We start from the raw sequence: 26,468 nt of genomic DNA, 5'->3' as shown, positions 1-26,468 counted from the left end.
TGTATTATTTACAATAAAATGTCCTATTTCTCCTATCACACTGTCATTGTGGAAACTGCATATTGCTACCAGAAGCATTTTACAAAATACTCTTACTTCTGACATTAATCGCTACTTTCCAGTCAGTTATGGATCTCATGAGTTTTATTTTCTAACAAGACTTAGAATAATTTTCTCATTCCAAAATAGGTGTCAAAGAAATTTAAGATCGGTCTTGCTGTATGGAATCTTTTCTCTTTGAAAGTTATTGAATAGTAGACACAATGATGTTTAACCTTTGGAACATGTAATAGGAGAAATGAAATAATCCAAAAAAAAAGTGTTAACATGAAATAGTGCATGATCCAGTAATTAAGTTCCTATTAAATAGTCCCAGCTGGGAATTCTCCCAGAATTCCTCAATCTGTCAGCGTAACTTCCACCCAAATCCCTTCTGCATGATGCATCTGGGCACTCCACGGAACTTACGACGGCTGAACAAGAGAACCCCTGGGAAATTCTGGACACCCATATTTCGCAAGTGGAAATGAAAAATTGTTAGTTTTATGCTTGTTTGTTTTTTTTTGTTTGCTAATTGTAACAAAAGTATAATCTCATATATGAAAATATATTTGTGATTGTGTGCAGTCTTTCCCCATGACGTTTTTCAGAATAAAGCTCTGTAACAAACTTTGCAATGATGCTATTGCAGTCACTTTAAGCATGTGTTGGGGTGAAGCTTTGTATTTTACAACAGTGTGAAATGGACTCGTGGCGACTCCACGGTCCATTTCACATTTCACTTGATTTATTTTTCCACTGGATGTAATAATACAGAATCAATGCTAGTTCACTGGTTCTGCATTAATGGTTAACCCCAATCTCATCCCTGTGATCTTTGTTTAAAAATTCCTATTAAGTTATAACTTATTAAATTTGATGTGCAATAATCAGAAAGATAATATTAATGAGACATATCCTATAAGGAACAATCCCATCTCAAGGTACTATGATACTTAGTCTTCCTCACAGGTTAGTACCAGTGGATAACAGTGGAATGAGCCTAGCTAATATAGAGCATACTGCAGGTACTCAGAAAGGATAGACTTTCAAGTTCCTTCACAATGTCAAACATCTTCATACATATTTGTCTCCAAGAGGCATATTTTCAAAACTGTAAAGTTTACTTCATCTGGGGCACATATAAGAAAAACATTAAAATTATTATAAATGAGAATTGTCATCCCATAGATACACAAACTGAATTTTATATCACCTCAAATTATTGGTATGGATTTAAGGATTAGAACCTGAATTGAAATAACATTTGAGCTGCTATCTGTAAATGTTCTCTGCATATTTTAATTTGCACTATGTGTCGGTAGAGGTTTTAGAATCACCATTCTAACTGTTTATAACTGTTGGTCTCTAACCCCTAAATCTTTCTTTGACTTATTGTTCAGGGATTATTGTTGACCTGCCAGCCCATTTTTACACAGCATTCAATTTTTTTTTTCAATGGATGTACAATGTGATGCAGGTTTACTGTGAGTTCTTTCTGCAATTGTGATCTTTAGTTAAAAATTTAAACATGTAACTTACACCTTTTAAGTTCTCTCGAAGCACTGTCATCGGGAAAATCATAATTTTGTTTTCACTCATTGCTCATTGTAAGTCATGAGCTGTAAAACATAGGAAAAAAAATTTAGACTGCCAGTAGAAAAGGATGTATTTCCCCTTTCACCAGTTTTTGGAGGTTTTGGAGAGCAGTATTAAATATTGATTAACATAAAGTTGCAAATATCACCCTTTCCCCAGTTGACTTCTCAGGAATTAAAGACAGCAGTGCAGAAATGTATACAAGGTAAATTAGACCATTTCCACGCATAGGCACATGGCAGTTCATTTGTAGGCACAGGTTTACATGAAAAGGGGTCAACGTCAAAACTATTAAAGATTCTGAAATTACTCTTGCAATAAAGAATAAATAAAGGCACAAAGGTGGCAAACTACAATATTAATCGGGCTACATTTCTTCCTCAATCTCTTGATCTTTTTCAGATGATTTCAGCAGTCCCATCTCCAGAGGCTCAATATGCTTTAACTTTGTATGAATCACCCTACAAACACAGAAAATATGTTGGCAAAATTAATAATGGTGTGAATGATATTGCAATCATTACAAATGATCTTTTAAAGATGTAAGGCGTAAATCACATTGCAAATCAGCCTTTGGGCTGCAAATGTGTTGCTTGAATAAAATATCACTATTAAAAAATATGGCTCAAATTTGAAGTTTAAAAAAATACATTATCTGATTATTCATTATAGTATAGAGCTTTTATTAATCCAGATTTGTTAGTTGTCCCAAACAGTGCTTTTACTGTTTGCAGGACGCACCACTACTCGCAATTTTTCTTCTATGTCACATATCGTTCTGACTTGGAAATGTATCACCCTTTCTTCACTGCCACTGGGTTAAAAAAAACTTTAGATTCGCTCCCTTTTTGATTTGATTTGATTTATTATTGTCACATATATTCATATAGAGTGAACAGTAATGTTTCTTGTGCACTATACAGACACAGCATACTGTTCATAGAGAAGGAAATGAGAGAGTGCAGAATGTAGTGTTACAGTCATAGCTAGGGTGTAGAGAAAGATCAGGTTAGGTCCATTCAAAAGTCTGACGACAGCAGGAAAGAAGCTGTTCTTGAGTCGGTTGTTATGTGACCTCAGACTTGCGTATCTTTTTCCCGACAGAAGAAGGTGGAAGAGAGAATGTCCGGGATACATGTGGTCCTACTGCATCTAAACCAGATGGACTGCAGCAGTTCAAGAAAGATGACTCACTACTGCCTCCTCAAGGCTAATCAGGGATGGCCAACAAATATTGGCCTTGCCAACAATGCTCATAGCCTATGAAAGAATTTTTTAAAAAGACTGAGCTTTTAATTGATTTATCCTCCCCTCATGGAAAACCCTGTCTTGTCTGAAAACAGTGAAATAATTTTATGTTAAGATTCTAGCATCCATCTACTGAAGTCTGCTGGGAAAAAAACCCTCCAACTCTCAATCTTAACAACTTAAGTGACTGAATTATAGTGTTTACCACAAGAATAATACTGTTTATGTGAACATACACATTTTGACTCTAGGGGGCAGAATCGTTACAGTACTTTGAACTATAATTGGCATATATTGGCATTTCAAATTTAACCAATTTTCATTTCACCTAATTCATGTTTTTGTTGGCAGCTTTAGTCTTGTTTTTAGTCTGTGTGTAACTTTGTTGCACTGAGTAAAAGTTGTCAAATGTTGCACTTCAATAATTGTTTTTAAAACGTGTTGAGGTAGTGAATCATAGAATCCTACAGTGCAGAAAGAGGCCCTTTGGCCCATTGAGTCACACCAAACATGATCCCACCCAGGCCCTACCTCCACATATTATACCCACTAATTTACACATCCCTGGACACTAAGGGGCAATTTCTTAGCATAGCCAATCAACCTAACCTATACATCTTTGGACTGTGGGAGGAAACCAGAATACCCAGAGGAAACACACACAGATACAAGGAGAATGTACAAACTCCACACAGACAGTGACCCAAGCCAGGAATCGAACCCAGGACCCTAGAGCTGTGAAGCAGCAATGCTAACCACTGTGCTACCATGCCACCCCTTTGTACAGGAAGTGATTTTGGGAGCTGCTCAGTTGTCTTGAACATCGGGTGCTGTTATTATCATAGAATTCTGCCCAGGGAAGTTTTAATGTAAGGAGGGTGAACTAAAACTGACAGAATGGGTGGGATTTTACAGACTCGGTCAGGCGAGATCATAAAATCCTGCCCGAAACCAATGGAGATTTCTTTTTTGGGAATTTCGCCCATCTCAGTGGTAGAGTTTTGGCCAATGTTTGCAGTTTTCAAATAATGCTTAATTTGGTAAAAAAAAGCTTCATGGAATCTCCACTTTTCCACAGGAGTTAATTAAAATTAATTTTGAAATACAATTTTATGACTTTAGGACTTAAATTTAGTTTTTAAAATATCACTGAAATCAATAAAACTCTCCAGGACAATTATATTTTCTGCTTAAGCTTGGTGAAGAAATATTGTTATGGTTTTCAAAGTGTTGCAAAAGTTGAATAACAGTACAGATCATTTTTGTCCTTCTTCAGTGAAACATTAGTCTTTAACTGAAATAAGTTAATTTGGGGATTTAATTTTATCTGACAGTGTACTGATTAATAATTTCTGAAAAAGTTTCTTTGTACAATTGTTATAGTGTTTAAATGAATGAGTGTGTTAGAATAGTGCAACTGAGACATTTTATGTAATGCATCAAGCAGCATGTTCCATAGGAATTTAAGTCTCTTAGTGTTCAAATATCTGAGTGGAGAAAAAAATATTTACTCACCAACTGACAACTGCATAGCTAACAGCCACAATGAGGAGTGAGAAAGCATAATGCCAGCAGTAGCACATGGTAATAAACATCATATTGTCATGGCTGGTTTGATCCCATTCTGGACTTCCATTCGGAGGATACAGAATAAATCCAATCTGTAAACAGAAATGAAACAATGAAGGAGATGAGAAATATTTGTGGTCATTTTTAAATTCTACTAATGTGGCTCTAAATTAAGTTTATTTCTAATGAAACAATTGTGATGTTTAAAGTTAAAAATTAAGGTCTAGCAATAATGGTTGTCACACAAAGTCCAAAAGTTCATTGTGTCAAGAAAGCCATATGGCTTTATTGGAGCAATACTTCTCAGTAACAACAACTGATCAATAATGTATAAACTTTGAATTAAAAGCACCTCGACAGTCATGTTTTCCAGCACCTGGAATATTGAGAAGGCTAATACAACACAAAGATTGTATTCTTGGAGCTAGAAAAGGCTTATGCCTTGGGTGGAAGTCTGGAGATGTGCTAGAAGAAGATCAAAAATTCAACTGATGGATCTTCAGTTTGAGCAGAAGCAAGAGGATCACAGTGAAGGTACAAAGATTGTTTCAAGTAGCTGGAGTCATCAGTGGCGGAAGATGGAAGTACGGAAATGGAAATTAAACTACAGATTGGCTCTGATTGGAGTAATTGTAAGAAGTGCAGCAGAGTGTTATGTGATTGAAAAGTGCCATTGAAACTGAAAGAAAGATTCTACACAGGAAGGAGTTCTGAGACTGGTCTTGCCATTTAGTGCAGAAACATGGGTAACATCAGGAAGATAGGAATAATGACTGGATAATAAGAAAATGTGGATGCTCAGATTGATGTGTGGAATAACAAGGGCAAAATCAGGAACCAGCAACAAAAAAGGGTCAATGAGGTTGAGGTTGTGGGAGCAATAAAGAAAAAGTAGAGGTTAATGCAGTATGATCATCTATTGTGGAGAGAGGGGAAATGTGCTTAAGTGAGTGATGGAGGTGGGTCTGCGAGGAAGAAGAGGGAGAAGGCCTAAGAACAGATGGAAAGCCATGCTATGAGATACATAAAAGCAGTGGGATTGGATGACAGGAAGAGATGGAGAAGATCAATCAGCATTGTGGCAATCCCAAGTAAAATGGGAGAAGCCAGAAGAAGATTCATTTTTACCTGGACATTGTTTCAGGATATTTTTGGGCTGATTTTATATTGTAGGGAGGACTTTTCAGTCCTACTGGGTGCGATGAAGGCAGGATGGTTTGGACTGGCGGCAGGAACAGAAATTCCTACCAGAGTCCCAAAACACATTTTACTCTGGGGGAAATTTCCCGCTGCAATTGCCCAGACCTTCCTAACAATGACACCATCTGAGATCATTACCTGCAGCTATCAGCCTTTACACCTGATCATTCCTCCCCGCTCATTAAAATTGCCCATTCATGGATGAGGTGAATCACAACAGGTCTCCCATGACATGAATCTGCTGGGCAGAACCTGTTGGAAGTGCACCCACCAGGAGGGAAAGGGGGATGTTCCATGTTAGAACCATAGAAACCTACAGTGCAGAAACAGGTCCTTCGGCCCATCAAGACTGCACCGACCACAGTCCCACCTAGGCCCTACCCCCAAATCCCTACATATTTTACCCGCTAATCCCTCGAACCTAAACATTCTAATACACTAAGGAGCAATTTTTTAACATGGCCAATCAACCTAACCCGCACATCTTTGGACTGTGGGAGAAAACCAGAGCACCCGGAGGAAACCCACACAGACACGAGGAGAATGTGCAAACTCCACACAGGCAGTGACCCGAGCCGGGAATCGAACCCAGGTCCCTGGAGCTGTGAAGCAGCAGTGCTAACCACTGTGCTACCGTGCCGCCCGAGATTGGGAGATTGCAAGGGTATGCCGGAGTTCCACGGAGGGCGGGTTCCAAAGGGGTGGGGAAATGGAGTCCTTGGCGGGTTGGGGTATTCTATTTTTAATTCTCTGTATTGGGCCACCTTTTAAAAACTGCGTCCCAGTCTTTCAACAACCTAAGTTGCTGGCGGGGTAGGCTCCAATATGTTGTTGTGAGACCATAAGACACAGGAGCAGAATTAGGCATCTCGACCCATCGAGTCTGCTTCGCCATTAAATCATAGCTGATATTTTTCTCATCCCATTCTCCTGCCTTTTCCTCATAATCCCCGATCCCCTTATTAATCAAGAACCTATCTATCCCTCTCCTTCATTTTTTCTCTAAAAGCCTAGAAGTACAGTGGTGGCTTCCACCTTGTTTTCCCACTGCTATGCCACTCCACCAGAAAATGAGAACGCTCCACCCTAATTCTTTAGAATATTTTTCAAACACATAAGCAGCATGCAAATAAACATTAAATTTGGACCAGGAATTACCAGTATAATTGCAGATTGTGAAACCAAATGCACAAATATAATTAAATATTTAAACAAATATAATACTGATTCAATGATCTTCACAAACGTTTCATTAAGGAGCTTTTGGAATGGCACAGGAATAATTCCTGTGTATGTGATATTATCTATTTGCCATCTGGTATTGCTGTAAACATGGCAGTGAGCCCATCAACACAAAGTAAAGGAAAACAGAGAGACTGCAAGGGAAAGGCAAGTTTCGAGATCCAACTGTTGACCTGGATTGCCACTATTTTTAAGAACACTGATGTCTGCAACATCAGTTATTTCTTAACATAATTTAAATAAAAAAGCATGGACTTGTGTTCATCATTAATACTCACTTAAAACATGGATGAGTTCTACTGTCGAGTGACAACAATACTGTCTTCTTTGCTTCTTCAGTGGAACATTCAGCAGATGCTAATTATGTTGCTACTCATAGAATCACAGAATTCCGACAGTGCAGGAGGCCATTCAGCCCATCAAGTCTGCACCAATTCTCCGACAGAGTATTTTACACAGACCCGCCCCCTCCCCCCCAAAGTCCGATCCCCATAACGCCAAGCATTTACCGTGGCTAATCCGTCCAACCTACACATCTTGCAACAGTAAGAGGCAGTTTGCCATAGCCAATCCACCTAGCGTACACATCTTTGGGGTGTGGGAGGAAACCAGAGCACCCAGAGGAAACCCACACAGATACGGAAAGAATGTGTCAAGTCCACACAAAATGTCACCCAAGACTGGAATTGAACCCAGTACCTTGTGCTGTGAGGCGGCAATGCTAACCACTGTGCCACCATGCCACCCCTTCATTGAATTTTCTTCATTGAATTTTTGAAAAAAGGGAAAATTACAAATATGCAAAATGTCCAATGTAAGTAAACAAACAAAACCCTACAGAGTAAAAAATCCAGATGAGTTATGTTCAAATTCATATCCAATCCTTAAACTACTGGTTTCAACATTGTATGATGATTGTACATAAGAACATAAGAAATAGGAGCAGGAGTAGGCCATCTAGCCCCTCGAGCCTGCCCCGCCATTCAATAAGATTATGGCTGATCTGTCGTGGCTCAGTTCCACATTCCCACCCTCTCCCCATAACCCTTAATCCCCTTGCCTACCAAAAACCTATCAACCCACGTCTTAAAAATATTGAGCGAGGCAGCCTCCACCACTTCAACGGGCAGAGAATTCCAGAGATTCACCACCCTTTGAGTGAAGAAGTTCCTCCTCAACTCCGTTCTAAACCGCCCCCCCTTTATCCTGAGGCTGTGCCTTCTAGTCCTACTGTCCTTTCTGAGCGGGAAGAGCCTCTCCACCTCTATCCTATCCATCCCATTCAACATCTTATACTTCTCAATGAGATCTCCCCTCATTCTTCTAAACTCTAACGAGTATAAGCCTAGTTTATTCAACCTCTCCTCACAGCTCAATCCCGTCAACTCCGGAATCAGCCTAGTAAACCTCCTCTGCACTCCCTCCAAGGCCAAAATATCCTTGCGTAAGTGCGGCAACCAAAACTGCACACAGTACTCCAGCTGCGGCCTCACCAGTGCCCTATACAGCTGCAGCAAGACCTCCCTACTTTTATATTCAATCCCCCTCGCTATGAAGGCCAGCATCCCATTTGCCTTCCTGACCACCTGCTGCACCTGCAGGCTGGGTTTTTGCGACTCATGCACAAGGACCCCGAGGTCCCTCTGCACCGTCGCCTGCTGCAGTTTTTCACCACGTAAGTAATAGTCCTTCCTACCATTATTCCTACCAAAGTGGACAACCTCACATTTGCCAACATTAAATTCCATTTGCCATTTCCTGGCCCATTTGCCCAGCCTATCTGGATCCTTCTGCAGACTCTCCACACACTCCGCACAATTTGCCGTTCCACCAATCTTGGTGTCATCAGCAAATTTCGACACCATACACTCGGTTCCCTCCTCCAGATCATCTATATAAATGGTGAATAGCTGAGGCCCCAGCACCGACCCCTGGGGCACTCCACTAGTCACCAACCGCCAATCCGAATAGCACCCATTGACCCCCACTCTCTGCCTCCTATTTGACAGCCAATCCTCTATCCACGCTAACACCCTACCCCCAACTCCATGCCCCCTGACCTTCTGCAATAACCTGTTGTGAGGCACCTTGTCAAACGCCTTCTGAAAATCAAGAAAGACCACATCCACCGGCTCTCCTCTATCCACCGCCCTAGACACATCCTCACAGAACTCCAATAAGTTTGTCAGACACGACTTCCCCTTAACGAAACCGTTCTGCGTCTGCTCTACCAAACAATTCTCCTCAAGATGCCTCGCTATTTTCTCCTTGATCGCAGATTCTAACATTTTTCCTACAACAGACGTTAAACTAACCAGCCTATAATTCCCCGCCTTTTGCCTGCCACCCTTCTTAAACAACAGCGTAACATTAGCCGTTTTCCAATCTTCCGGCACTTCCCCGGAATCCAGCGACGTTTGGAAAATAACCACCAAGGCATCCCCTATCACCTCCGCCATTTCCTTCAGAACCCTTGGATGCATTCCATCTGGTCCTGGGGACTTGTCCACAATCAGTCCCTCCAGTCTGTCGAGCACCGCCTCTCTAGTAACAATAATGTCATTCAGGCCCTCCACTCCTACCATCTTTCCATCGCTAACACCCGGCAAATTACTCACGTCCTCCTCCATGAAGACCGAAACAAAGAAGTTATTCAGGGCCTCAGCCATTTCCACATCCCCTACCACTAAGTCCCCCCTCTCATCCTCTAAGGGTTCAACGTTCACCCTAGCCAGCCTCTTCCTTTTTATGTACTTATAAATATGATGTGATTGATATGATATGATGAGATAAATATTATGTGATTTTAGATATTCATCAACTTGACAACAGGAACCTATGTAAACAATTTTCTGGATTCTAGAGGGCAAAAAAACTCCTTCTTAAAACAGGGAAATGAAAATCTGAAAGTTAACAAAATTGGGCAAACATTTTACATCAAACGTTTTCAAGATATTTTAACTCACTTATAAACTAGTAAAAATCAATCAATTAAAGTTCGACAAAATATTATGAAACACTTCTCATCAGAGAAATATACTGTGCTTTAAAACTCGCCATCAGTGTTTGCTATTTCTTTGAGGGGGTGGCATGGTGGCAGAATGATTAGCATTGCTGCCTCACAGTGCCAGGGACCTGAGTTCGATTCCCGGCTTGGGTCACTGTCTGTGTGGAGTCTGTACGTTCTCCCTGTCTGTGTGTGGGTTTCCTCCCACAATCCAAAAGGATTGCTGGTTAGGTGCATTGGCCAGGCTAAATTCTCCCTCAGTGTATCCGAACAGGCGCTAGAGTGTGGCGACTAGGGGATTTTCACAGTAACTTCATTGCAGTGTGAATGTAAGCCTGCTTGTGACACTAATAAATAAGCGTTAAACTTTATTTAGATCATCGAATGGGGATCATTTGACAAAGAATGTATTTACCAGATTCCAAAACTGTTACTCTTGTTCTGCTTTTATTACTTTTGGACAAAAGAACCTTGGAGAAATTTGTTGTGTCTGGGAAGCATAGAAAGAACAGCCCAGACAAACGTAAGAAAGATTTGGAAACTGGGCTGGAATTTGAAGCGTAATTACCATGTTTCACATCTAATTACTGTAGAACTAACAGTATTGAACACTCAAATGTCTCAAATCCACAAGGTTCAAAACACAGCACACACAGTTAGTACCACGTGTGCAAAGATACTAAAAGCCATTATTTTCTGAATAAGTATAATGATCAAGTTCAGGATAATAATGCTGGAGAATGAATTATTATGTTTGTTAAAAGTTGCAGCCATACTCCTAAATCAAAAGACACTGTGAAACAGTGGGGGCGATTTCCTGTTCCCGTTTTCATTGGGCGGGAACATTGGAAAGACATCACAATAAATTTGCATCTGATTATCAGCCTCTGCGTCTGATTATTTCTCACACACACACACACGCAAACAAACACACACAAACACAAGTTCTCAATCCTTCAGACTCCTAAGAGCCTTCAAGGTGACCGAGATGAGGTCTTAAGCAGAAATACCCGTATAGCCCACATACGCTGCCCCACAGAAATGGTGTTTGATCAGCACTCGAGTACTAAACATGCAGGTTTCAGGTTTACAACCTCCAGGCAAATTCAAATTATGGTAATCAGCAATTAGGACTGAAGTTGTTTCAAACATGCTCACGAAACAGGTGAATTTTGCCCTTTGTGAGTTTCACCCTTTGGCTTAAATAAACACCATCTTCGGTTTTTGACGAGATTCTGCACTCAGCCTGTCAATCATTGCAAAGCAGCAATAAGAAAAAAACATTACAGCTAGGTAGTTAAAACAGCAGAGAGGATGTGATTAAGAAGTGACCTTGCCAACTAGAAAAGATAAGTTGAGAAAACAAACTTCAAAATAAACCATGGCAGCCACACATGGAGACACATGAAGCCTGATGTCAGGAGATTCTTTATTACACAAAGAGTAATCAGGTAGACCTAACTCTAACAATGTAGCGCAAACCTTGAATAATCTCAGACATACTTAGATACTATGTGCCAGATTTTCACTACCAAGATAGGTAATTCAAATCAGAAAAATTCCTGAATTGGCAGAACTTCCTTGATGTAAACAGCCCAGTCATATGCAATTTTGGCTGCCAGGGTGGAGTGTGTGAAGAGGTGGGGCAAGGGCTTGATCAAGTTTGGGATTGCCACTTCTGGACATAGTTTGGAGGTGATCACAGAGGTAGCAAGTGCTTAGGTGGGCTGGTTAGAAGGCCTGCCTTAGCTTTCCAAGACTTTGGTCCAGGTTTACAAAAGACTGTTAATCCTTTTAGCTTTCATTTTCAGCCCCCCTCCATACCACCCAAATGCTACCTCATGCCAGCCAAACCACCTCCATTCCATCTCATACCCTCTATACCACTTCTAAGCCACTCACCCAGTATTCACTATGGGCAGACCTCAGAAGCCAAATGAAAATGAAAATACATTTATTTTCTAAAAATCGAGCAGAGCTCCCACTCATGCACGCTCATACACCGACATTCATGAAATCCATTCAAAGATTTAAAATCCCCTCGAGTTGTCAGTTTTAAAAACAAACTTTTATTCAGTAATCAGTATTAATAGCCAGCTAAAACTGTCAATCAAAATATGAACTCAGTCTTTCTGCTGAGGTAAATGCTTTTAGACTTTTTGAAACTCAACCAAGCAGTTGTAATGGGCTCAGTTCTCAAAACAGAACATGACCTGTCAATCAATGGACTCTCAGCAGCACTTGTGTTTTTTCACTCTACTTGACAGCTACAGTTTAATTTATTTCATTTTTAAAAGACTGGGGTTTTAAATAATTTGGATAATGAGACTTTACGCAGACACTATCCACCTTTCAAAAACATTATCATCTCTTTTGTGAACCTGTGACACCCATACTGTGGGTATGGTCCTTGGAACAGTGAAAACAAAGTATTTTTGAACTCAGCACCAAGTTCAAATAGCCCTGTTGAATTTGGGCTTCCTGCCTGTGAGACTCACCAACTGCCTTCTATTCCATAGCAGAGCGAATATGGGATCTTCCTGAAAGGGATAGCATGGTGGCACACTGGCTTGCTTTCTTACCAGGTCTGCGTGGGTTTCCTCCCACAGTCCAAAAATATCCAGGTTAGGTGGATTGGCCATGCTAAATTGTCCCTTAGTGTCCAACAATTTGTAGATTAGGTAGATCAGCCATGGTAAATGCATAGGCTTTGGGAATGGCGGGGGGGAACTGAACCTGGGTAAGATGCTCTTTCAGAAAGTCAGTGCTGACTCAAATGTGCTGAATGGCCTCCTTCGGCACTGTAGGGATTCTATGGTTCTGCATTTAGGTCCTGTCCACCATTTTTAAAGAGATTCAGAGCTGGCCCGGTTCCATGAAAATCAGGCCTAATGATGGAGTTTTGATAATGAACCAAATGGGCTGACTGGCCTTTTTTTTGGCATGTTTTTTGTATTTTAACCATGTTTGTGTTATTGCAGCACTCATTAACTTTTTTATTTTTATTCATTTTTATGGGACAGGTGCATTATTGGCTGGGCCAGTGGTTAATGCTTGTCCCTAACTAACCTCCATTTCAGAGAGCTTTTTGAGAGGCAACCATTTTGCTGTGAGTCTGGAGTCACACATCGGCCTGACCAGGTAAGGATGGCAGACTTCCTTCCCTAAAGGATATTAGTGAACCAGCCACATGTTCAAGGTTTTTATCTGCATAAATCAGTATCATTTTGGCTCTTATTATCACAAATCTAATTTTGCTCCTTTACCCTTATTCTTGTCCCCCTCACTAAGTTTTCATTTTCTATCACCGGGTCAATAGTTTTATGCCTAATGATACACACCGGAATTAGTGGATTTAGATAAACAATTACATGAATAGATTATAACAGGGCTAAAGGGGAGATTCAAATGGAAAGAATCCCTTACCTGCCAGAACCAGCTGCCTTGCAGTATACAAAGGCTTGTCCTCAGAAGCTCCAGTACTATATTCCCCCGGAGGAAGACTTCGAGAAAGATGCTAATGGAACCGCCAAATATTGCCACCAACAGCAGGATGTGCACATGAATGTCAAGCATCGCACGCCCATGGACGTGGTAGTAAAACAAAAAACCTGTAGAGTAAATAACAGGATTATGGAGACTGAATGAGGTGCAACGGGACGGGTGGGGGGGGTGGACTGGAGGACAGTGATTACATTCTTTATGATTTTCTTACATTCTAGCTATTATTGAGTGAATTACTGAAAGTTTGAAGTCAAACATAAATAAAGATTTGGTGCTTTTTGTTTGGTGGTGAATATTTGTGGGCTTCTTTTAATTGCCTGCTGTAACTTTTGAACTTTTGTCAGAGGCTCGGCTGAAATGAAAATGCACAATCTGAAAGATTTCCAGAGATTCAACCCGTTTTGTTTTTGCATTGAACAGAAACATACACAGCTTAAATATAAGCAAGAACAAATGATCCAACCATCTACCCATACTTGTTTCACAATGGCTTCAATCTCCCACATATATATAAAGAAAACCCCACCACATACACACTGGAGGAGTTAAAATAATAAACGTTTTTCATTAAAGTTAATAATGAACTTCATTGTCCATTCATAAAGTATGCAAACTGCTTTTCAGAGAGCCCTGGGGAATTTATAATTAACTTACCACCTCAATAGGATGCAAATAAAAATTCTACAGCATCTATATTTTGAAGTACAAAAGTACAACCTTCTCATAGGGTCCCATCAAGCTCAATTCCATATACAGCAGACTATCGCATGTCAAAATGAGTGTTTCCCGACACGATCTTAGTTCCCTGGTTTTCTGATGATGTCAAGTAAAAACATTGTGAAGAGACACGTTGAAGGTTAAAACTAAACAAGATTATTTATGGCTGTACTCCAATTCATTCAAATTCACTTTAATTACTTATCAGAAAGACCAAAACGCATCTGGAGTTACTTATAATGAGAAAAATAATTATTTTAATCTGCTTGAAAACTTTGAGTATATTCTTTGAGGTGGTCTGAAAATCTGACTTTTATTATGATTATTTTGATGGATTATGACATTGTTGCCTTTAAATTACATATATACAGATTTAGAAGACAATCTTAATCCTATGGTTCTTAACATTTTAGTGCAACATTTACACTAGATTGTCCTTTGCAGCATGTCAAAACCAATGTAAAGCTACAATTCTCTTCATCACCCTCCCTTCAAATGCAATGGTGCACAAGGATCATGGGATAGCTGAATTTACTCTTATTAAAACTGGTGATGGCAATTAGAGACAAATAATTGCAATGCCATTATTCTCCTCTGCATGCAACTTTAAAGGCCTGACAGGAAAATTAAAAAATTAAATGCAATTCCTCTACACACTGATAATGTAGAACATCACAGTGGCACAGATTAGAGAAACACAACATCCTCTTCCCAGTTTAATGGCTTGTAGGAAGAGTGAACTGATTGGCTTATCTCTGGATTATCCTCCCTTAATGAAAGAAGACATATATTTCTCTCACATAAGAACATAAGAAATAGGAGCAGGAGTAGGCCATCTGGCCCTTCGAGCCTGCCCCGCCATTCAATAAGATCATGGCTGATCTGTCGTGGCTCAGTTCCACATTCCCGCCCTCTCCCCATAACCCTTAATCCCCTCTCTTATCAGAAACCCATCAACCCGCGTCTTAAAAATATTTAGCGAGGTAGCCTCCACCACTGGAAAATAACCATCAAGGCATCCACTATCACCTCCGCCATTTCTTTCAGAACCCTCGGATGCATTCCATCCGGTCCTGGAGACCTGTCCACAATCAGCCCCTCCAGTCTGTCGAGCACTGCCTCTCTAGTAACAGTAATGTCATCGAGACCCTCCAGTCCTACCACCTTTCCATCTCTAACACCCGGCAAATTACTCATGTCCTCCTCCGTGAAGACCGAAACAAAAAAGTTATTCAAGACCTCAGCCATTTCCCCATCCCCTACCACTAAGTCCCCCTTCTCATCCTCTAAGGGTCCAACGTTCACCCGAGCCAGCCTCTTCCTTTTTATATACTTATAAAAACTCTTGCTATCCTTTTTTATATTAAGCGCTAGCCCAGCTTCATAGTTTCTCCTACCCTTCTTTATCAATTTCTTTGTCAAACTTTGTTGACATTTAAACCTCTCCCAATCCTCTTCTCGCCCACTACTCTTAGCTACTCTAAACGCTTTTAATTTAACACTTTCCTTCACCTCCTTCATTATCCACGGCTTATTACCTCTCTTCCTACGGTCCTTTTTGACCATCGGAATAAATTTCTGTTGAGCACCAAGAAAGATCTCCTTAAAGATCCTCCACTGCTCCTCAGCAGACCTACCTTCCAACGTGCTCCCCCAGTCCACATTCGCCAATTCCTCTCTCATCCTACCGTACTCCCCTCTGTTCAAACAAAGGACACGTGTCCGGGAACCCACTTTGTCCTCCTCCATCTGCACCAGAAACTCCACCATACAATGATCACTCTCCCCAAGAGGATCCTTCACCACAAGGTCCCTGATTCTACCCGCCTCATTTCATAGCACCAGATCCAAGATAGCTCGCTCCCTCGTCGGCTCCAACACACACTGTTCAAGGGAACTATCCCGGCAGCATTCCAAGAACTCCTCCTCGAGCCCGCCGCGTCCAACATGGGTCGACCAATCAATATGCAGATTGAAATCCCCCATAACTACAGCCGTCCCATTCCTGCACGCCGCACTTATTTGCGCGTTAACAGCCCGCCCCACCTCCAGATCATTATTCGGGGGCCTATAGACGACACCCACCAGCGTCTTCCTCCCTTTGCTGTTCCTAATCTCTACCCACAACGATTCCACTTTCTGCTCTTTGGCTCCAATATCATCCCTTGCTACCACCCTGATGCTATCCTTAATCAGCAGAGCTACGCCCCCCTCTTTTCCCTCCCGCCTATCCTTCCTAAACACTTGATACCCCTGGACATTCAGCTCCCAGTCCCTGTCACCTTGCAGCCACGTCTCTGTAATGGCCACCATATCATATCCGTTTGTGCTGATCTGCGCCACCAGCTCATCCACTTTATTCCGAATGCTTCGCGCATTCAGATAAAGTGCCTTCATCCCAGCCTTCACCTGGACCCTATTTGCCGGAACGCCACCAACCATACTCACGCCCCCTACTCCCTTTATTATTGGGACATCCTCAGCCTCTACCCTTACCTGTACCCTCTCCTCAACTTTAGGCCTCTTAATGTCACCTACCCTCGCACCCTCCCCCCCCCAATTAGTTTAAAGCCCTGTCTACAGTCCTCTTTACACGATTCGCCAGGACTCTGGTCCCAGCACGGTTCAGACCAACCCCATCCCACCCGAACAGGTCCCACCTACCCCAATACTGATGCCAATGCCCCATAAATTCAAACCCATTCCTCCCACACCAATCCCTGAGCCACCCATTCACTTCCTTAATCCTGTCAACCCTACGCCCACCTGCACTCGGTTCAAGCAGTAGCCCAGAGATAACCACCTTGTCGGTTCTACTTTTTAATTCCATTCCCAGCTCTCCATACTCCCTCCCCAGATCCTCAGTTCGCATTTTGCCTACGTCGTTGGTTTAGTGTTTTGCAGCCAAGGGAATGGTGTAGAGTTCTCCTATGGCCCGCCGGTGGGAGTGGGTGGAAAGGGGGCCGAATTTGACAGAAGTGCAAAAATTCCGTTTCACACCAGTGTGAATTTCCTGTGGCATTTTCCACTGGTGCCTGCCATGTCGGATCGGGAAAGCTGCTGGAGGCTGGCAGGAGACTTATTTGCACTTGCTAATGGAATGTAGATGAAGGCCTGAGCAGAATCCTCCACTCACACCTGGTTCTCCGTGACACCAGCGGGGAAACACTTCAGTGCAGAGCATGTCTGGAACAATATGTCATGCAGAGGTTAGGATTCACCTGAACAATACGTGGGGCTGCCACCAGAGTTCAGAATGTTGACCGCCAGCAACCCTGAAACATTGCAGTAATGGGTGGTCAGAGCATCTACAGGTGGATATTCCAGATTCAGTGCCATTGAGGAGGTCCATCTTCCAGCCTTAGATCTCCAGGAACACTCTACCTTCACTTTCAGGAGATCCATCTGCTTTCTTCAATAACAGGTTAGCAATGTCGAGCTCCTTTTCAATATGGCATCCAGATGAGATGACAGATTCTGCACCATCAGCTGTTCCCTTCACAGAATACAGCGGCAAATATCTGATTGCATACTTAATGAGGTTGGGGCCATATGACATGGATAGTTTCCTGGCAGCCTCTGCAGCAGGAAACATTCTCTATTCCCACCTCCTCCACGGGACTTGGTTCGCAATGAGAGAATTCCACCCATATATTTTGCCGACTTGTTACAGTGCAGAGGAAGGCCATTCTGCCCATCATATCTGCTTTGGATCTCTGGATGGGCATCTCACCGATTTCAGTGAGATCAGTGAGATGCCCATCTCACCGATTTTTCTGTCTTCTTCCCGTTACACTGCACATTATTTGAAAAGAAACAATCAGCCAATTCCCTCGTGAATACCTTGATTGAACCTGCCTCCATCCAACTCACATGTAGTGTATTCCAGACCTTAACCATTCACCAGATGATTTTTTTTTTCTCATATTATTTCTGCCTTGCTTTGTTCACCAATTTACCATAAATCTCGATCCTTCCGCTGATGGTTCCCCATATCTTCCCTGTCCAGGCCCCTAATGACTTTTGAATACTTTTCTCAAATCACCTCTCACCCTTCTTTTCTCCAAGGGAAAGGACCCCAATTTCTCCAATCTATCTTCATATGTTAAAGTCACTGCTCCTCTAGCATTCAGTACAGCATGAACAGAAATTTTCCTCAGCCATATTAGAAAAACTGAACTCATTATCACTGGTCCTCACCACAAGCTCCAACCCCTCCCTAAAACCTCACAAGAGGTTATTGCAGAAGGTCGAGGGACATGGAGTTGGGGGTAGGGTGCTAGCGTGGATAGAGGATTGGTTGTCAAATAGGAGGCAGAGAGTGGGGGTCAACGGGTGCTATTCGGATTGGCGGATGGTGACTAGTGGAGTGCCCCAGGGGTCGGTGCTGGGGCCTCAGCTTTTTGCCATTTACATAGATGATCTGGAGGAGGGAACCGAGTGTAGGGTGTCAAAATTTGCTGATGACACCAAGATTGGGGGAATGGCAAATTGTGCGGAGTGTGCGGAGAGTCTGCAGAAGGATCTAGATAGGCTGGGCGAATGGCCAGGAAATGGCAAATGGAATTTAATGTTGGCAAGTGTGAGGTGGTCCACTTTGGTAGGAATAATGGTAGGAAGGACTATTACCTACGTGGCGAAAAACTGCAGCAGGCGACGGTGCAGAGGGACCTCGGGGTCCTTGTGCATGAGTCGCAAAAACCCAGCCTGCAGGTGCAGCAGGTGGTCAGGAAGGCGAATGGGATGCTGGCCTCCATAGCGAAGGGGATTGAATATAAAAGTAGGGAGGTCTTGCTGCAGCTGTATAGGGCATTGGTGAGGCCGCAGCTGGAGTAGTGTGTGCAGTTTTGGGCGCCGCACCTGCGCAAAGATATTTTGGCCTTGGAGGGAGTGCAGAGGAGGTTTACTAGGCTGATACCGGAGTTGAGGGGGTTGAGCTATGAGGAGAGGCTGAATAAACTAGGCTTGTACTCGTTAGAGTTTAGAAGAATGAGGGGAGATCTCATTGAGACATATAAGATGATGAATGGGATGGATAGGATAGAGGTGGAGAGACTCTTCCCGCTCAGAAAGGACAGTAGTACTAGTTCTTGGATGAGAATTTCAGCAGCAGATAAGCTGAACTGAGACAGAGTGGGGTAATGTTTGGAGGTGCTCTAATGTTGGGTTGGATGGGGTAATGTTTGGAGGTGCTCTAATGATGGGTCAGAGCTCATATTCTGGTTAAATATGACACCAAAGTTGTGGACAGTCAGATTCAACCTGAGACTATTGTCCGGGATAGAACATAAGAACATAAGAACATAAGAAATAGGAGCAGGAGTAGGCCATCTAGCCCTTCGAGCCTGCCCCGCCATTCAATAAGATCATGGCTGATCTGTCGTGGCTCAGTTCCACATTCCCGCCCTCTCCCCATAACCCTTAATCCCCTCTCTTATCAAAAACCTATCAACCGCGTCTTAAAAATATTTAGCGAGACAGCCTCCACCACTTCAACGGGCAGAGAATTCCAGAGATTCACCACCCTTTGAGTGAAGAAGTTCCTCCTCAACTCCGTTCTAAACCGCCCCCCCTTTATCTGAGGCTGTGCCCCTTAGTCCTACTGTCCTTTCTGAGCAGAAAGAGCCTCTCCACCTCTATCCTATCCATCCCATTCATCATCTTATACGTCTCAAATAGATCTCCCCTCATTCTTCTGAACTCTAACGAGTACAAGCCTAGTTTATTCAGCCTCTCCTCATAGCTCAACCCCCTCAACTCCGGTATCAGCCTAGTAAACCTCCTCTGCACTCCCTCCAAGGCCAAAATATCCTTGCGTAACTGCGGCGACCAAAACTGCACACAGTACTCCAGCTGCAGCCTCACCAATGCCCTATACAGCTGCAGCAAGACCTCCCTACTTTTATATTCAATCCCCCTCGCTATGAAGGCCAGCATCCCATTCGCCTTCCTGAACACCTGCTGCACCTGCAGGCTGGGTTTTTGCGACTCATGCACAAGGACCCCGAGGTCCCTCTGCACCGTCGCCTGCTGCAGTTTTTCGCCACGTAAGAAATAATCCTTCCTACCATTATTCCTACCAAAGTGGACCACCTCGCACTTGCCAACATTAAATTCCATTTGCCATTTCCTGGCCCATTCGCCCAGCCTATCTCGATCCTTCTGCAGACTCGCCACACCCTCCGCGCAATTTGCCTTTCCCCCAATCTTGGTCTCATCAGCAAATTTCGACACCATACACTCGGTGTTATGTAAATGCATTTTTTTCTAATTGCTCTTTTAATTCTTTTAGCATTGATCTTATATTGATGCCCTCATGCTACTGTGTCTGCTGTGTAAACAACCAACCAATAATTATCTTACTGTAACGCAGCAACTCTCAATGGTTTCTTTAACAACACTTCCTTACCCTATGACCTCTACCATGGAAAAACACAACAGCACCAACTTCACCTGCAATCTCCCCTTCTATTCACACCACTCTGATTTGGATATATATGTGATAGCCTCTAGGGACCTACATGGGGAAGCCCTGATTGACCTCCCGGTGGGGATTCATAGAATACAAGTTCCCATGGTGATAAGTAATTACCTAATCAAGTGGAACTCATATCCTGAATCTTTATAAAGCAGGCCCCTGAGTGGGTCCATTTTTCTATCATCCCAAATGAGTCTTATGGATATGCACCACAGGTTTGTGGTTTACCTTTTGGTCTGTGAAACAAAACACCATTCCTTTCCAGTTGGCTTCCTGAGTTATTACAATAACCCTGTATCTTCTTCATTGGAGTGTCAATATCCTGAAATTGGATGCCATCACAGTCAGACAAGGATCAGTTTAAGGAGAAAACCCATATCCACCTCCTCAGGTCAACTTGCAATGAGAAATACATTTAGGCTTACTAGCATTCGAAGAATAAAATTAAATAAAATGTTCCAATAGGTTGAAAGGCTTTAGATAACAGGAGAGACACGAACAATATGAAGATGTTTTCAAGAAGAGCAAAGTAGGTTCAGAAGAAATCTATGCATCTAAGACTATGGCATGTTTAGAAAATGGGACAAATTAGTGCACAACTAATGAGTCAGTAACAACTGGAGAGGTAAAGAGCTCTTTTGTAGAGATCAGGTACCTCAATGTGACTGTTAAGAATAGATATAAAAGTGCATAAAAAGTGGATAAAGTCCATGGAACTGTCAAGCTGTAAAGTCATTTAAATTCCCTGCCTACTGTGACACTCTGCTGCAAAAAATCCATACTTTCAATTTCAAAAGATAAATGTTTTCATAAAACCCCAAGGCTATCATGATAAGAAATGACACAGTGAGGGGCTTGCAAGTTCACAGTTTGACTGACAGCTCCAAATAGTTATAAACATATTAGTTGTCTTTGCTGTGAGGTAATGTAAACAACTATTTCTTTCTTTACTCTTTCATAGAATGTGGGTGTCAGTGAGAAGACCAGCACTTGATGCTCATCCCTAACTACCCTTTCAGAGTGCAGTTAAGAGCCAACCACATTTCTGTGGATCTGAAGCCACATGTAGGCCAGACCAGGTGGCATTCTCTAAAGGAGATTAGTGAACCAGATTAGTTTTTACAACAATCAATGATTGTTTCATGGTTTCCTTCACTGAGACTTGCTTTATATTCCAGATGTATTAACTAAATTTATGTTCTACCAAATGCCGTGGTGTGATTTCAATGCTTGTCCCCAGTGCATTAGGCTCAATCTTTAGACTTGAGTCCAGTAATTACACCTGCACCAACATGTCCCAATAATGTTTGTTTTATGAGGGATTACATACTTGAAAGGATTTAAAAGTACAGAGTGGGTTTTTATCAATGAGAGTGTTTTTATATATAGTAAAGTCCAGTAGATACTTAAATCTTTATTTTACCTCATCTCAGTGCAGCTCTTGTAATCTGCCCAGTGCAAATTCTAGATGAGTTGGCATAGAGGATGTAAGGGAAAAGGGTGATGGCTGGAGAGCATAGGTTTGCATCAAGTTGGCATAGGAGCAATAAAAGGCCATGGGAATGAATGAGGGGGTCATTGGTTGGGATGAATGGCATTATGGTGGCATGAAGGGTATAAGGAGGCCATGGGATGGATGGAGAAATACAGATTAATATAGAAGGTATGGGGACAACGGAGTGGGTAGAGGGACATGAGGTGGCCCAGTGAGTATGAGGTGTCGTGGAGGGCGGGTGGGATTACGAGGTAATGTGATGGGGGGGATGAGCATGGGAAGTGTGTGGTGGGGTGAGTGGGTGTGAAGGAGACCTTACTGTTTTTATTACATTTGGGACAAAGTCCCAGAGCACTAAGGTGGTCCTTTTAACAGCCCACCTCAGTACCTGTGACTGCCACTCAACGTTTTCTGTGGGCAGCATGGCTAACTCTAATTAGAACCCAACTCCACCTCTTCCTGCACCAAAACTCTGACATTTGGGGCAGTTTCCGCTGAATTGGATATGCGGAGGAATTTTTCCAACTCTGCTGTACTAGAGGCAGAAGCAAAAATTCAGCCCTAACTTTCTGGAGCATTTGGTTAAGAGACAGGCTAAGGCAATGGGCATATAAACTTAAAGTTTATTTATAAGTCACAAGTAGGCTTACATTAACACTACAATGAACTTACTGTGAAAATTCCCTGGTCGCCACACTCTGATGCCACACTCGGGTACACAGAGAGAATTTAGCATGGCCAACACACCTAACCAGCATGTCTTTCAGACTGTGGAAGGAAAGCAGAACATCCAGAAGAAACCCACACAGGCATGCAGAAAACGTGCAGACTCCACACAGGTAATAACGCAAGCCGGGAATCAAACCTGGGTCCCTGGCACTATGAGGCATCAGTATAGGTACAATAATCACAAACAATGTCAATGAGTGTTACTCACTAGAGTGAAATGAGCAAGTGGGACTACTTGAAATTAATCCACACCTTAGGGAATGAATGCAGAGAGCCATGCAGTCCTCTTTGGATTGATTAACAAGATCAGAATCTACCAGAATGTCATTATTAACACACAAAGAAATGTTCTGTGTTCGCTTCGGTCAGTTAGAAACATTTATACTTCTGAGTTGGGAGGTTTAGGGCTCAAGCCCCATACGCTGACTTCAGTGCACAACCTGGGTCAAATGTGCATTTTTATAGGAGTGTCAACAGAGTTTGCATTCAGGCAAGATATTGAATTAAGGCCTTGTCTTCTAGTGGCTCAGATAAATATTGAAGATTCCAGGTTATAGTTTGAAGAGCAGGAATTCTCATGATGTCAAAAGATATATAAGAGATTTAGGACAACAAAGCAACCAAAACTTTATGTTTTTAGACAGCGCGGTGTGGTTCTGGGGTTCACTGTTGGAGTTAATGATTGATGTGGACACCATGTCAACATTAAGAATAGATGAGATAATTTATCAAAAGATAGGCTAATGAAGGGCTTTAAGACGAAAGTGGACATATGAGATTAGGACAACTGCTCAGTTGGGTGATAATACCAATACAGTCATGTTCATTTCTGTATTGCAACTCTTACAACCACCAGACAAAAGTTACAGATATTATTGTTTGTGACACACTGCTGTGTGAAAAAAATAGCTCCCATGTTTGTCTAATAATAATGACAGTACTCTCAAAGCAATTCATTATATCTGAAAAGTCCTTCGGGATGTTTCCAAGATACAAGATCTTCCGTAAGTGTAATTTCTTTTTTTAAAATGTACAACCACAAGAATCGAGAAGCTAAACAATGTGATAACAATCACCTGACAAGTCTATTTGTGTCACACAAATTTTCAACTATTTCCTTTCAAAATTTAATTTTCTTAATGAGCATACATGTGACTATAGGTATCAAATAAAGTTTTCCAATTATATTAGTAGTCCAAATCATTTTAGTAGTCAATATCATTAAAACAGATTGATGTTTAACAGTTTCATGACTGATTGATGGCCAAATCTCAATTAGAAACAACATATAGTTATGCCAGAATTTTTCGTTAGTTAAGAAAGAATAAGCAAACCTTCAATGAAGACTGCAATGGCAAGCATGAGCCTGTCCAGGGCTAACGGCACTGCAGGTGTTATATGGACTATAATGTCCACAATCCCGGAGATACCATAGAAGAGATACATTGTTGCATGCTGCCAATTCATCAGGTGGTCCCAATGCTTTTCCTCATGGTTATACAGCTTAAGATGGGGCCCATCAGGAACAAACTGCTCAGCCATCATCCCTGCAACAACAACACAAAATTAAAGGCATAAAAGCAAATTACTGCAGATGCTGGAATCTGAAACCAAAAGAGAAAATGCTGGAAAATCTCAGCAGGACTGGCAGCATCTGTAAAGAGAGAAAAGAGCTGACATTTCGAGTCCAGACAACCCTTTGTCAAAGCTTAAAATTAAAATGACATTCCAGTCTCATAGTTAATTAATATTACTTCTCCTAATGCTGAACACTTCAAAGTCCTTTCAGGCTTATTGGTTGTAGAGCACCTTGATACCTTAAACTGAACAAACTGACATAATCAAATGCTTATTGACCCATTTCTTTGCTTTGCTTTCCCTGGGTCTTCTTCATAATGACCAGACTGATGAATCCTCAATAGTTTTGTTGAAATTCAACCTCTGAAAGCGCACAATATTGTCTCAATGCACTGAGTCCATTAGGTCATATAAATACAGGCAAGCACCTAAAGGCAACCAATCCATTGCATCCAGAGTGCATCAGACTTTTGCAGAATAGCCAGACAACATTAACGAAAATGTATTTATAGTGAGTTAAATTCTATCTTCTATTCTCCAACACAAACAGTTTTGTAAGTTGTGAGGTTATACAGAATTTGCTCCAAGGAAGCAACCATTATAGAATCAAAAAATCCCTTGAGTGGAGAAGGAGACTATTCAGCCCACCGAGGCTGCACCAACAACAACCTCACCCAGACCCTATTCCTGTAACCCCACATATTTGCCTTGCTAATCGCCCTGACACTAAGGGGCAATTTAGTACGGGCAATCCACCTAACCCACATATTTTTGGAATATGGGAGGAAACTGGAACACCCGGAAAAAACCCCCACAGACATAAGAAGAACTCCGCAGAGGCAGTGATCTGAGGCCGGAATTGAACCTAGGTCCTTGGTGCTGTGAGGCAGCAGTGCTAACCACTGTTCCACCATGCCGTCCTAAAGGACACCCAAAACACAGTAACTGAAGTGAATTTCTTCCTTAATTTCCATGCACCAATGGACCAACATTTTATGTGTCCCATCAATGTTCCTTAAAATTTTTCTTTGTAGTATATAATCCCTTTAAGGTTGTTTGCACTTTTTAAAGGGAATATTAGATGTGCGTGGCCTGTTTACTTCTGCTGCGGCCTCACAGATCAGAGTGAACATTGGTTCCTCCAGTGCTGTTACTTTGCAGAATTTGGCAATTGTTTAATTGCACTGTTGAAAAAAAAAGCAAGTATGGGTATGATCAGTTACATTGATGGAATGGAAAGTTAACAAAGCACATTATTGCTGATCTTGCAAAATAATAATCACGTATTATCTTGTAGTAACTTATCAGAGAGGTCACTATGGACTCAATAAAATAAAGAGAATATTTTAATACAGAGATGAAGTTTGTAAGATTATGTTTTGACATGGTGCATTTAGGATAAATGGAGGAGTGAAGGGGGTCATGTGACCTGCTCTTAATTCTGCTGACAAAAAACATAGATGGTTTCGTCCTTAATAGTTAAAGGGGAAAGACGGTTCAAGATATTCATGCATGTATAGAGAAACCAGAGCAGCTGTTTGGCTGCAATTTTCACTATTGAGGCAAGGGCAACATGGTAGCACAGTGGTTATCGCTGTTGTTTCACAGTGCCAGAGACCCGGGTTCAATTCCTGGCTTGGGTCACTGTCTGTGTGGAGTCTGCACATTCTCCCCATGTCTGTGTGGGTTTCCTCCGGGTGCTCTGGTTTCCTCCCACAGGTGCGCTGACCCAAACAGGCACTGGACTGTGGCGATGAGGGGAATTTCACAGTAACTTCACTGCAGTGTTAATGCAAGTCTTACTTGCGACTAATAAATAAACTTAACTTTAGCTCGATTTGAATTGCCAGACCCGCATTGGAGTAAAAGATTCCCAAACGTTGTGATTTTCACTCTGGTAAAGGACAGGTTTGCAATGGGGATATACCTACTGACAGACTGGAAGCACAGCATATGTGGCCAGCAAGTTTTACTGGAAGAGTTCTTACACTAGTCTTTACTATTCTAGCTTGGTATAAAAGGATTATCTTTGATGAAGGTTCTGTTCTGACGACTAAAGAAAA

The 26,468-nt window shown here is 42.0% G+C and overlaps 1 protein-coding gene across 3 annotated transcripts in view; it reads right to left on the bottom strand.

Annotated features, from left to right (window-relative positions):
- Positions 1 to 529: 529 nt before the first annotated feature.
- The window catches only part of LOC145353142 (transmembrane protein 45B-like), a 73,332-nt gene continuing 47,393 nt past the window's right edge, over positions 530 to 26,468 (bottom strand). For all 3 annotated transcript variants that reach the window (XM_080203573.1, XM_080203575.1, XM_080203574.1), the window contains exons 3-6: positions 24,162 to 24,374; positions 13,331 to 13,515; positions 4,402 to 4,547; positions 530 to 2,099 (exon numbers count right to left, since the gene is read on the bottom strand). In XM_080203573.1, the coding sequence (XP_080059699.1) occupies positions 2,006 to 2,099; positions 4,402 to 4,547; positions 13,331 to 13,515; positions 24,162 to 24,374 (638 nt within the window). In that variant the 3' untranslated portion in view covers positions 530 to 2,005. The remainder of the gene's footprint in view (positions 2,100 to 4,401; positions 4,548 to 13,330; positions 13,516 to 24,161; positions 24,375 to 26,468) is intronic.

The sequence above is a fragment of the Carcharhinus amblyrhynchos genome, chromosome 15, assembly GCF_965287045.1.
Source record: "Carcharhinus amblyrhynchos chromosome 15, sCarAmb.v2.hapA, whole genome shotgun sequence".
Classification (NCBI taxonomy): Eukaryota; Metazoa; Chordata; class Chondrichthyes; order Carcharhiniformes; family Carcharhinidae; genus Carcharhinus; species Carcharhinus amblyrhynchos.
This window is presented reverse-complemented; position numbering and strand designations above follow the sequence as displayed.